At 37.7% G+C, this 14,551-nt stretch overlaps 1 protein-coding gene across 1 annotated transcript; it reads left to right on the top strand.

Annotated features, from left to right (window-relative positions):
* Positions 1 to 2,237: 2,237 nt before the first annotated feature.
* On the top strand, positions 2,238 to 8,431 carry ND-13B (NADH dehydrogenase (ubiquinone) subunit ND-13B). The gene is made up of 3 exons (XM_027372632.2): positions 2,238 to 2,401; positions 5,358 to 5,519; positions 8,059 to 8,431. Exons 1-3 carry the CDS (start codon positions 2,384 to 2,386, stop codon positions 8,227 to 8,229), a joined length of 351 nt encoding a protein of 116 aa, XP_027228433.1. The 5' UTR covers positions 2,238 to 2,383; the 3' UTR covers positions 8,230 to 8,431.
* The last annotated feature ends 6,120 nt before the right edge of the window (positions 8,432 to 14,551 follow it).

Genomic DNA, 14,551 nt, shown 5'->3' with positions numbered 1-14,551 from the left:
ATGAATGACTTTTCCCTATTTACTCATAATTATTCTAGTAGCCTTTGTCAATATCGGTTTCCCTCTTAGATCAACCAAAAGAACTGATGCCTAAACTTCCATAAAAATTACCTAGAGGAAATGGGTACGTAGACCGATAAATGTAAAAAAAGGAAAGAATATTTAGATATCATTGACTCATTCCTGACTTTCATTACTCCCATGAATCGGGACAGAAATGCAGAGTACTTTAGACCTAATTACATACAACCTTCATATTCTCAAAATCAATCACAAAGCTAATCATACAAAAGGGTTTTCGAGGAGCACCTATGTAACTGTTAATCCCGATTTTTTTTCTTAATTTTAATTTAGTTAATCCTTTTTTTCATCATACTTAACTGTCACCTGACCACTCCAGCTGTTGGCCCCTTGTTCGAAACTGACGTATCGAATTACTGAAAGTTTAATTCAATAAAATGCAGTTCTGTGATTTGGTTCGATGTTACACATCAAAAAGACTTTCATTCAAGTTACAGTAAGTACAAGAAACTCAATGATAAACAATAGATAAACAATGTTTAATCTTTACGGCTTCTTGTGGAGTCCGGACCCTGTTAGTCCTGCATAATGGGACGTGGAAAGTCTAACAACAATAAATTTCAACAAGTAAACACCAGCAGGATTTATAAAATCATGCATAAAATGATGTTTTGTAGAAATAAAAACGGTTATGCGTACACCTTAACAACACAGAAGCACCCTAACCTTACAAATGCATAGATATGCCACATAACACACTAATAAGACTCCCACACACCATTCCTACACCCTTTTCGATGAATACAGACATACAGAAAGAAAGAAAAGGGTATATTCAGAACTTAGAAGTATATCTAATAATAATAAATAATGATATCTGCCTCTGAGTATTCTGAATGCACTATTAAGTGACCGACACGGCTCCAAAAGCTCTAACATTACTAAGAGAGAAAAAATGAAGGTGTCAGATCAATAAATTTTAAAAATATATCTCTTATCATTTCGTTATCCTTCTTCTATTTTTTTCAGCACCCCTCTTTTGCAAAATCGTTCTCTAGTTCAGACCATGGACCAAGCTACGTTGATGTTCACAGGACAAATGAACAGTTTCAGTATATGATTTATTTAATGTTTTATAGGATATATATATTTTTTTACCTGAGATGAAACAGATGTATAAATATATCACACAACACACTGACAAGACTCTCACACACCATTCCTGTACTTTTCGACCACTAAAAACAAATTATTATAAAAGTGAAGGCCATATGATGCCAGGTGCAAATGCCGAATTTTTGTAAATGATTTATCAATCAAAATAATAATTACAACTTTTGCACTTTAAAGATACTCTTTGCTTATTCATTTATATTTTTTATCATCATGTTTTCTCTTCAAGTGATTATTCAACTTTGAACTCCTGGTATCTTATAGTAATACCGTATGAACTAATATTACCTTGATCAAGACTGCCCAGTTTCAGTTTGTGCATAAGTAATTTCTTATATGTTAATTTTATTATAGGTGTATGAGAATGAATTTGTTTTTTTTAATAGTATTTATATGAACTAAATGCAGAATAAAGTGGGATTTTGAAATAAATCTAATCTAAAGTAGCCCAGCCGACTACAGTAGTCTAGCCATATCATTCTTAACGTCATATATCCTATCCTAATCCATCCCATTTTATCCAAACCCACCCTCTTCGCTCCTGTATCATCTTCTCGCCTCACTTTTCTCTTTTCTCTTCTTTTCCTCGCATCTTTTTGGCACATCCTTTATTCCTTATAATAGTTTACCCTGAATAATAAAAGAAAACGGAACCTTGAGACCACAAACTATAGTATAATTTCAACTTATCTTTTAATTTTCGTATCCATTTATATAAGCTTACGCTTCTTACGGCTAATGAAGAAAGATATTATGAAACAATAGCCTTATCCTAATTTTTACTAAGGATTTTAATAATTACCTAATGATATTTATATACAACATCCCTGACTTGTTACACGGTGAAGATAACCGCTGGTTACCTATATAGCTAATAGAAAGAATTTAGTGATTACTTTTACTAATTTAATCTTATAAATAAGTTTTTACTCTGAAATATATCACAAAAATGTATCTTTGTGAAATGAACAGGCATCTATGGCACGTAAAAAAAAAAAAAAAAAAAATTATTATCACCCCCCCCCAACCATCCCGAATAACTATTTAACATTTCTCTCACTAAGAAACACAAATCTATATGCCGAAAAATATTTTACACAACATTATAATTTTTTTCCTTCAGTAAAATAACCAGTGTCGTGTATATGTAAAAAAAAAATAATACTGTTGTTTTGACCGGCTGGGAATCATGGCGGCGAGGAAACTGGTGAGCAAAATATTGGAGATTTTTTCCTCATTTCTCGGGTTTAAGACTGCATAATTAATGCTGGATGTCATATTTAAGATTGGGAACTATTGTAGTTTCCCTGAAATGTGTTTTTTTAGTGTTTTTAGTTTAATGGAGTAGTAGAAAGGGGGATATTTCATGCGTAACTAAAGATACATTTCTTTTTTCTTCCAAGTTCCATACAAATGATAAACATACATTTCCAGAAAGTCAAAACCATATAAAAGATGTGTAATTTCCCATAACTGAAACATTAATATAGATATACAACTTACACCATAAAGTTCATTTAGCCAAAACGATCAATTTCTCGTCAACGAAACTTCATAATCTGCTCATTCAGTAAATCAAAATAATTGTCCAGTTTTTAAAGAGGTAACATTCGAAATTCTGCAGAAAGGGATTCTATTAACTACTCTACGTACTAGGTCAAAGGTCAGCAAACCTTCTCTGTGAATACTCCTTAGGATCGACCTTGCAATAGGAATAACGAAGGGAAGAATGAGAAAATATACAAAATATACCGTATTTGTGTGTTTTCTTGTTCTTTCCTCCGTTGTTCCTGTTGCAATTTGTTTGTCGTGAATTCTACACTGGAAAAGCATCGTTTCTCACCAGCGTTCTATCTCGGAATCAGATTGTAGAGATTGGTCAAAAGTTATTTAGTCAAATTCTGTCCGCGCAAATGTAGTTCTAGGGCAACTTTCCACGCACCTTAGATTAGTTATTTTTTAAAATCATCTCCCGGGCTTAAAATTCTTTTGACCTTTCCATGCATTTGTTTCATCATCTGTCCGCAGATCTGTCTGTGCAAATGTAGACAAAATGTCGTTTTCCGCACCTGAAAATTTTTTATATTCCCTGCGCAAGAAAAATACTCTACAGTCTGGTCACTGAATGGCTGGTGAGCCTTTAAACTTCGCAGCTGGCAAATGAAAGTATGAAACGCACAATGCGCAGATAATTCTAAATAAGTGTATAGATAAATCTTAAATCACATAAATGAAGTATAATAACATTAATAAAAGATTTTAAAAGCATGTGTAACAGCAGACATTGATAATTAGCCAAATATTGTTTTGACAAGTGTGTAGTAACACATGAACTACTTGGGATATCGCAGTAATGAGTTAAACGGTCAGTGTTTTGTTACTCCTGACAAGGTAAAGATTCGGGACTTAGAATCTGAGTGGTGATATGCAAGGTATATTTTCATCATTTAGCAGTGACTATGGGGCTGCTGCAGCTTAAACTATGTTATCCTATTCTGTTTCTTCCACTCTGTAAGATGGTGGTGTCCATTTCCCTCTATCTATGTGTGTCACTATAAGTAACTTATACCATGTTATGATTTCATTATGTGTTTTAAGATTTATCTCTACAGTTCTTTAGAATGATCTGCACGTCGTATGTTTCAGACTTTCAGTCACCACCCGTGAGGTTTGACAGCTCACCGGCCATTCTATAATAGAAAGCTGGTGAGAAATGCTGCGTTCCAGTGTTGCGTTGACTCTGGATTGTTATTAAGACTATACAGTGGCAACAAAGAAGAAATAGACTTGTAACCATCCCAGTTTGATATCTGAGCCCATCAAGAGCCCCAAATACCTAAAAAAGTTTTGAAAAATGAAGCAATCCAGACCATATAAAGAAGCAAACAAAAGTTTGACATTTCCAGACATGTAATGTACTTACACACATTACATTCCACATATGTTTATCAATGGGAATAATGCTAAAGCCCCTTTCTAAGTGCCAAATGAGTTGAATCACACTCTAAGAGGTTTGTGCACTCGTGGCGAGTCTTTTCCCTCCCCCTGGCCTGTGCTCATGACAGCAAAGTCGCATCAACTAGCCCTTGGCCATTTTGCCTGATGATGGCATGTTCACTTAACTCTGTCCTTGAACCAGTTTTTTCAGTAGTGGGACAGTAACGTCATTCAGATCATAGGGGTTAATTAGAATCCTAATATTGTAGTTGCAAGATATGGTAATTCTTTACCATATGGATGCACTAACCAGAGACCATCGGCCAGTTTGCTAAAATTGTGCGAGGCCCAATCCAGTTAATATTTACATCTATATGGACATGCATATACATAAAAATAAATGCTTTTCTGTTTATCTGATAGATATCTACTAGACAGACAGATAGATAAATGTATATCTGTAGCTTCTGCTTAAAAGTACTAAGAAGAATAATGGCTTAATTTTATCAGTTGTAATGAGATTGTAATATAAACCAATTCTTGTAGTCTTATATTGTCCATTTGTTGTCATGTATATTTTTCATTAGTGATAAATAAATAGCCATTTTTTAGTAACAAAAATGCTTGTTTGTAGAAGAGAGGAAAGAGAAAAAGGAAAAGATTAAGGAGAAAAAAATGAAAGTGCTAAATTTGAAACATGTCTGGCCATTGCCAATCACATTATGAAAATTTAATTTACTTGTTAATTACTTGGAATATCTTTCAATACCCATCAGGACATAGCTGACTCCATGGTTTATATGAAATTCAAAGAGTTAGATGACAGACTTCTTCCTCATGCATCTTACCATAAATTCAGTTTTTTTATTTTTTCAGAAACCAGCAAATGTGCATCATTCCTTTTTCTAGAATTTTTTTTGAAGATTTCCCCCTTTTTCAGATGCCCTCTCTTGCTTGTTTATTAATATTATTTTTACAGTATGTCGACAGTATTTTGTGTCACAATTGCCAGGTGGCATTATTTCAGTAAATGCCAATTATTATTATTACTATTATTCTTATTCTTATTATTATTCTTATTATTATTTTATCAGTATTCTGATAATATTGTGTATCATCAATGGCCAGGTGGCATTATCTCAATAAATGCCAATTTTGCACTTTCGCAGATTTGTGAAAACAATGACAAATTGATATCGCATACATGACAATTTTATTTCTTTCAGACGACTGGATTGACTGGTTTGGCTGTGGCTACCAGTCCGCATCATACATTGGGTGTTCTTTATGGCAAGATCCTGAGATGTCTGCAGAAAATGCCATCTGATTCTGCCTACCGGCGATACACAGAGCAGATTATAAGCGATAGGAACAATCATGTGAAAACGGTATGTGAGCTTTGTGAGAGTTTGAGTTATATCTATAATACACTCAATATGTCTTGGATAAGGCAGTGAGTTGAATTTGTATGTGGATAATGACAGCAAAAAGGTAATTTATTAGTTGAGTTCATCCTACCAGAATATGGGTTGCTGGTCTGTTCACCAGGTTGTCTTGCTTGTGGGTCTTTTGAACTCTCATTGAATATATTGTCATCTGGGTTGTTTTTCCTGGTAAAATGTTTTGCTTGTATGTAGGTGGGTCATTGGAATAAAAATTCTAACACCTAGGTAAATTTACTGAAAATTAAATGCCACCTATCACCGGGAAACAGATGTTAGGTGGCATTTAAAGGCACAAGTAACTGAGAGCAACATGATTATATATCTTGCCTTGGAATTTAAACTTTACAGAATTGTCTTTTTTTTTTCCTGCATTTTGAGTAAAATATCCCATTTAAGCTCATTCCACATTTTCCACACATTTATATTGGCGTAAAGGGTATTAGCATAATCTAAACTTTTTTTTTGTCTATGTGGAATTTCACTTATACATTTTTAGAAATTGAATGGTTAATGGTTAAGATAAATGTGCTAGACATCTAAAGTCATATAGCACTATAGGAAGGAATAGTAAAGGGAGATGTCAGGTGATAGTTGCTATGTGTCACCTATCTAGAATAGTGTTGAAAGGTTGAAGATGAGGGAAAAGATTATGGTGGTTTAGGTAAGGGAGTTAGATCAAGTGAAGGATATTTATGCGTCTGAGGAAGGAGAACAGGTTGTCGAGGCAGAAGCTGTGGGATTCTGTAAGGATGTCTGATATGTTGGGAGGTCGGTGAAGGGAGGAAAGGTGTGGAAAAGCAGAGGTACGTGCTGTATTAAAGTGTGGACAGGACAAGAGAATGTGTGGAACTGAATTTAGAAATTGAAAGCTTAGCAGATATTGATGGTTGAAACATCAGTAGTTTACGACTTCACAATTACATAATATAATCAAGTGATTTTATAATAACCTTTGTTGATATCTATATATAATATGTGTTATGTTAGAATTCAAGGCCAGAATAGAAAATAATAGTCACTAATGTGTCAATTACAAGTACTACCTGTCTTGCCTGTTTACCCTTTTCTTTGAATTTTGAAAGTTGAATTTTTGGGTGGTGTGGTGTGGGGTGGGGTGGAGTGGAGTGGAGTGGAGTGGAGTGGAGTGGAGTGGGGTGGAGTGGAGTGGAGTGGAGTGGAGTGGAGTGGAGTGGGGTGGGGTGGGGTGGAGTGGGATGGGGTGGAGTGGGATGGAGTGGAGTGGAGTGGAGTGGGGTGTAGTGGAGTGGAGTGGAGTGGGGTGTAGTGGAGTGGAGTGGAGTGGGGTGTAGTGGAGTGGAGTGGAGTGGGGTGTAGTGGAGTGGAGTGGGGTGTAGTGGAGTGGAGTGGAGTGGGGTGTAGTGTAGTGGAGTGGAGTGGGGTGTAGTGGAGTGGAGTGGGGTGGAGTGGAGTGGGGTGTTGTGGAGTGGAGTGGGGTGGGGTGTAGTGGAGTGGAGTGGGGTGTAGTGGAGTGTAGTGGAGTGGAGTGGGGTGTAGTGGAGTGGAGTGGAGTGGGGTGGAGTGGAGTGGAGTGGGGTGTAGTGGAGTGGAGTGGGGTGTAGTGGAGTGGAGTGGAGTGGAGTGGGATGTAGTGGAGTGGAGTGGGGTGTAGTGGAGTGGAGTGGAGTGGGATGTAGTGGAGTGGGGTGTAGTGGAGTGGAGTGGAGTGGAGTGGAGTGGAGTGGGGTGGGGTGGGGTCAGGTCACAAGACTTACACAATGATTGCTTTGTGGCTAAGCACTTGCAGACACACTTCAGAAAACAATGCTACAGTGAACACACATTTTCTTGGCAACGGTTGGTTAAGTGGAGATTTATGGATAGTTTTTCAATTAAAACTGTCCCAACCTTTGTAATACCAGATTACATTTTTTGCATGAACTTAAAATCTTTTCCATTTATTTGTTTATTGAAAATATTCTGAAGGCTGTTCAGGACAGTCAGGAAGTCAATCTTTCATTTATAATGCAAAATTAGTTGGTGATGGCTGAGGTCCAAGGTAACCTCTACATTGGGCCTCAGTCTCCATCTCCTAAGCCTCCCCAGGACAATAACAAGCAAGGGATTAGTCCCCTCCCACCCCCTTTCTTTCATACAACCCTCCCTTTTTTTTAATACCTTACTAGCAAAGTTGGAGCCATTTATAATGGAAAAAAAAGTATTAGAAATGCAGAAGCTCAAAGCCATTGCACAACTACACTGTCTGATGATTTCTCTCATCCGGTAATTTGACGGCTTGCCCGTCAATCAAACCCACTCATCTTAAGATTTTTTTTATTATATTTTTTTTATTACATTATACTTGTTTGTAATCTGCTGCAGTTTGTGTAATGGCATTGTATTATTGTTCTTATTAATACCGTTATGATTTTTATCCTTGTGCTTTTGTCCTTTTATTTTATTTTTTTTACTATAAGATAGTTGTTTAATTCGAAAATCCTCTCATGTGTTTCATTATCCACAGGAGCCGGATGTGACAAAATTGGAGAAAGCAATCAATGCAGGCCAAATTGAGGAAGTTATAGTGCAAGCCGAGAAGGAGCTGTCCTTGGCACGAAAGATGTTGGAGTGGAAGGCGTGGGAGCCTCTCGCCCAGGAGCCCCCAAAGGGACAGTGGCAGTGGCCCATTAAATAAAAAGTTCCTGCCAGAATATTTACCTTTGGTTGTACTTGGTAGATTTGGATATCATAGTGTGGAGCTTTTAAATGTACATTTTATCTGCTATTTGTAAATATTTATTTTTTTCCAGAGTTAAATTGTGAAGATCATGATTGATATTCTGTATTGAGCTGGCTTTAGATGGATGAAATCAATTATAATACACAGTATGCATATATTTCTTGTATCATTTAACCATAATACTAAAACTTTTTAGTGCATTTGAAAGTTTTATATATTTTGGATCTGTATTTGCCGTTGCTGAAAGTGCGGCATCTTGAGACTCACAAGACTGATACTTATAATTGCTTGTAGTTCACTTTACAGAAAGATTTGGTGTAAGTGAATGTTTCATATTTGTATAAGTGAGAACTGTAAATGGTGAAATGAAAAATAGAAAGATCACATCTGATTATTATTTAGAATTTTGTTTTATGTGAACCTTAATTTCAATGTTTTGCTTTTGTGAAAACTGTTTATGATGTTTAGAAAATAAATCCGTGGCACTATTATCAAGTTATAACCCTATTAACCTTGAAGGGTCAGTAACCATGAGATCCAGATGCTGGTCAGGCCAGCACAAACTCACATAATAAAAGTGATTTAGAAGTCATTTTTTGAGCTATATCTGTGATAATTTCAACCTAAAAAACACATTTACCCCCCAAAAATCAGAACCAATGGAGGAGCTTGAAGTTGACAATAGATATTTTATACACATTCAATTTCAGTCTTAAAATTTGATCTGGGATGGGAATACGATTAGTGTCTTGGGAGGTACAGTTCTGGTTTACTAGCCAGTCTAGATTTTAATTAATTGAGACTTTGAGCCTGACTATCACCCAATGCAAAGTTTCTCCAGCATGTTATGTAGAGCATTAGTCAGGTCTGAAGAATAGGAATCTATTTTCTATAAAAAAGAAACAACCAATAAAATTATTTTCTTTCTTACAAAGAGGACATTGAATTTATGGCTTTTGCCTTATCTTCGAGTGATCAGTTGGTGTTAAGCATAATTCCTATATACTTGATATTCTGGAAACCAAAATGACACTTGCTTATGCCGACCATCAATCCATGGAGTTGAAGTCTGCCCAGTAAGAGCGAGAGCCTGCAAATGTTGAGACCAGTTAGAGGTAAGAACAGGTAAGTTGTCAAAATAACATGGTCAGCAAGACCATCACTAACTTTTCTCATAAATCTGATAAAGTAGCACAGGCAATTTTGAGACTAAGGGCATCCTCTTAAAATGAAACAGGCCCTTGATTTAGCTAAGTGATGTACAATTTTGATTTTCTTTTGACAATAGAATTTGCCTTTGGCGAGACCAAGTAAAAAAAACATTGGAAAAAATCCTAAAACTTCTATGAGTTCTCAGTAGAATAATTATTGTCAAGAAAAAGTGGGATTCTGTAAGGATTTCCCTTGGGTATGGTAAGAATTAGCAAAAAGAGAAAGGGAGGTTTTAAGACCTGAAACTCCTCTGTTCAAATCGCTCTTAAATTACAACAACAATGAGCAAGGTATTGGGAGGGGGATGATGCAAATGAAGTAGGAGGAAATGAAATGTGTTAAGAGGGAGTAGGAGGTGGGAGGAAGGGATGTAGGGGGAACACGAGTTCATGAGGGTGAATGGATCTCGGCAGTCACTTTGAGTGTAGAGGGAATGGGAGCAGAGAGATTAGAGAATGGATGAGGCGAAGGCATGTTATCTTGGGTCATGATTAGTTAGTTTTGAATTCCATCGAGAGTTTCTGTAGTTGTGGAGGTCTGAGAAACGATGGTTTTCTTGTGAGGGAAACAAGAAGAGGCAGACGTTTGAGGGGCGGAGGAAGAGGCAGATGTAGGGGAGGATGCGGAAGATGTGGTTGAACGTTTAGCTTGTCTTATGCGATGAGTCAAGCAAGGAGGATTGGAAAGTCCCGCGGAAGTAGAGATTGGAGAGTGTGTGTGGATTTGAAATAGTGGTAGAGATTGGAGTGTCTGGATTTAGGCTGCGTTTACACCGAGCAAGTCGCGTCAAGTCAACATAATTCATTAAACATCATGAATTGCCACCTCATTTTTAACACTGATATGTATGGATTTTTGAAAAAAAAACAACAAAACGGATGCTTCGAGTCACTTCACGTCCTGTCGCGTCGCTTCTAATCACTTATAGGGCTGAGCCTATTTTTTCGTCACAGCGAGTCTGCCGTGGTGTCTTCAAGTAGTGACAACTACGGACAGTATAATGAACAGTACTTAAACCTCTGAGAAGTAATTTAGATGATATTTTTTCACTAACCATCAATAATAAGTTACTGCCATCAGCTCACCAATTTACTATTACCGTACGTGTAATGATTTTTGTAACGCTCAATAAAAATACCTTAAACAAATAGCCCTTCTTTCTTCAGTTCCAATTGCGCGCCTGTAGTTAGTGTTGATTTTCCAAATGGAAGGATAAGCTAACTCCATCAGCTTCTTGAAATTTTAACATCATGAAAAAGTTGTGTTTTTTTTTGGGATGGTTTACCAGGTCTGGGAATAAGTGACAAACTAACGAAATCTGGCCTTTTAGTGTTCAGATAATGCATCCAGATCCGAATTTTAATTTTTACGTCTGCGACGAACAAATCAGAGCAAAACAGTTACTTTAGCAAGAGAATATGCGTCAATTCTCTCTGAAATCAAATGGATCACTGTGTAGTGACGTACCTCGGGTTGACGCAGTCGGTGTAAACGGAGATGCGTCAAAATTAACTGCATCAGATGACTTGACGCGACTCGCTCGGTGTAAACGCACGGAAATACTTGGCAGGGTGGCCTACACGCCGACATTTCTAAGGTAGGGACTCTCCGCCAATATAAACATCACGGGGAGGTCATGTCTACGGAAAGTAGTCGTGGCGATTTTTGTGGAGGACACACGGCGACCTGTAAGGGGAATGGAGTAGCTTTGTACTGATACTACATCATATTCAACGAGGCAGGGAAGTATGTCTTCTCCACAGTCTGACCAATCCTTGTAGACAGGGCAGTCTAATGGGAAGGTGGAGACAATTCCGGTGCAGGTACTGAGAGAGGGAAGAGGCTGGGCAGGAATGGATTTTCCAGTCAAGTCATCAGATAATGCATTAGCTTGGGATTCGGATGTAACTGCCTACTTATTTTTGGAGGCATTGTTGGAGGAGAGAGTTGTCTGAGAAAGGGACTGTAGAGGGGATCACTGACCCCATTTGGCTGTGCAAAATAGTACTCAAAAGGTTTGTGGAGGTGGGTGGTAGGAGAAGGTCGGGGCCTTGTGGAAGAGGGGGTGGTGTTGGGTTTAGCACTACGGAGAGTAGGACAATATGACTGAATAGAAGTAATAAAGGAGGAGGTAGTAGATGAAGAAGACTGTGGAAATGGAGAAGATAGAGTGGAGGATGTTGAGAGAGGAATATTTCGTGGAGGCTGAACAATGACCTAGGTGGGTTACTTGGATTGGATTGAGGTGACAATAGTAGGCATTGTGGTGGTAGTAGTAGGTCAACGGAGGGCCTGGAATCAGGAAAGGGGGGGATGTATTGTGGTAGTTGATAAAAGGGGTAAGCTGTAATGTCCCTCATCAAAGATAGATCTTTACAGGCCATGGTAAGCCTACAGCACGGACGTCAAATTCATCCCGAGAGCCAAACCTGTCACTCGAGACGGTCACAAGTGACTTGCGAGATGACAAGAATAATCATCAGCCTTGATAATTAGAATCACTATGATGGAAAATAATGTCATAAACACTGTTAACAAGCCCCCCCCCCCCCCCGTGCCCTATCCTTTAACAGCACTTCCACAAATTAGTTTAAAATATTTGACACATACCGTCAGCGAGGAAGAACTGATGTAATTTTTTGTTTTCCTCCGGGTTTGCCATTAGGAAAACAGCCCTGGCCAAACACCCGACGAAATCGGAAGTCCTGCCTGGCTTTGGCCTCCCTCCATTTGCGCTCGATCGTATTTGTGTGGGCTCTGTCAGGGTCAACAAAATTATGTGAATGATTCAGTTCATTGCTGATAACCCTCTTTTTCCAAACAGTTGAATGCCTTCCAACAATCAATGATGGCCGTGGTTTCTGGGTGGATACGTTCTTTAATGATTTTCTCCAAAAGCCCACTTGATCTTCAATTAGTCAACCTACGTTTTATTTTCTATTTCCAAATTTTGATTCGTGAATTTCGACAAAACTCCATGGCATACCCATTTTGTCAGTTCTTAAAAAGTGATATTTTATATTGCTTCTAACTTTCCGATTAAAATTTGTCATACCGAAAGGAATAGATGATGTCCAATTACCATTCACTGTCGCATTTGGGGCACATGAATGATTTTAAAATGAGGCCATGCGAACAGCATGAGGCCTGGCCACCATACCGTTGCCAAAATTGCCCGTGCATACTATGAAAAGAAATAAAAAACAATAACTGTAATTATCGATTATCATAAATGAGACACGAAATGATAAAATAAATATCAAAACATGAAAGAAAATTTCTCCCATGTCACACTGAGCACAGAAATCTGAAGGTTCTGCCATGGCAAGAGTTTAAACGTAAGTGTAGAAGTGACTGAGGGTAGCGCATCAGGAGAGGAATCTTTGGTGGATTCTCAAGGGCGAGTCATTGTCCCCAGTGCAGGTAAGGTCATCAGGAAGGTAAGTGTTCAGTGAAGGAGCTACAGGAACTCGCTTTCACTCAGGTCATTCACATCACCATGCTCCAATGACCTTTGCTGACCGTAAAGATCAATCTGCAAATTCTTTGAACACTTTGCAAGTATGGAAGAATATCCACTTCCTGAGGTAATCTGGGTTTATCCTAGACGTGTACAGGTTTGCCTTGTCTAGCCTTTAACCAAAGCAGGGATGGTGGACAGCCGGTGGAAAGCCAGTGCTCGCCCGAGCAGGTCCAATTGTCAAATGGACGACGGATATTAAAAGAAATCATCGCGCATGCGCGTGAGTAGGGGCGGGACTTGCACCAAGGCGAACAGTTGTTTGTACTTAAACAAGCAAATTGCTGGAAAACCAATCTTTCTATTTAAACAACCCCTTCATACTATAAAAAGCAGTTATACATTTACACACACAGACATTATATATGTATATATATATATATATATATATATATATATATATATATATATATATATATATATATAATACGTATGTGTGTATATGTACACACACATACATGCGTGTGTGTGTGTGTGTGTGTGTGTGTGTGTGTGTGTGTGTGTAAATATATATATATATATATATATATATATATATATATATATATATATATATATATATATACATAACTCTTCCCTTAAGGTTTCCAGATGCCAGTACTTATCACGAACTTAAAATTACACGAGTATTTTTTTTCAACTCACTGCCTGGGAAACATCTTTGTGTAAGAGGCTGTATCTTATTTCTTTGCTAATATCTTCATTCTTCATTTACGTAAGTGTTGTGGTGTGTTTCGAAATTCACTCTATTGGTGACTGTTAATCGAATGCTTTGGTTTTCTTCCTGTGAGATAAATCCTTGTGCACAAATTAGCATAGGACAGTGGATCCCAACCTTGTTCATTCCGTGGCCGCCGAGCAATGTATAATAACTCCATCTCCGTCTTACCTTTTCAGATTCAGTTATTACTAGGTATGGATGGTGTAATGGTGTCATTAGCCGTAGGACAAGAACACTTTATGGAGAGATTCAAATTTATTGATATTTGAGATAATTATTTGTAAGATTTTAGATTTAAAGACAGTTTTAATTCCATTTGTTCCAATGGATATTCTGTGCTGTGACTTACTGTCTGTTTTATTGCTAGACCAGCACCTTACCGCTGCGCCAGCACTGTAGGTGATATAAAACATAGTTTAATTAGACCATAATTTTCATATTGCTCCATGGTCCTGAGGGGCGTGACTCTCAGGTTGGGAACCCCAGCTGTAGAGGCTCTGGATGAGGATGGAAGTGTTATATCATTTTACCAATTTGTGAGGCAATGACTCTGAATACTTGTATTTTTGTAATTTAAGTATTGTATTTATCTTTAAATGTTATTATACCTAACGTTTGTATATATGAGCCCACACAGGGACTTCTTAAGATAGGGGTGAGGATAATCTAAGTTACCTCATCCCTTGGAGATGTATTTTTTGTATCAATAAACGTGAAAGTGAAAAAAAATCTAGAGCAGTGGTCCTGGGCCGTTTTTGGATACGACCCAGAATCCTGTCCAGTTTGGCCATGGCGACCCATATACCCTCATGAATACTCTTTTA

Source organism: Penaeus vannamei, chromosome 16 (genome assembly GCF_042767895.1).
Source record: "Penaeus vannamei isolate JL-2024 chromosome 16, ASM4276789v1, whole genome shotgun sequence".
NCBI lineage: Eukaryota > Metazoa > Arthropoda > Malacostraca > Decapoda > Penaeidae > Penaeus > Penaeus vannamei.
This window is presented reverse-complemented; position numbering and strand designations above follow the sequence as displayed.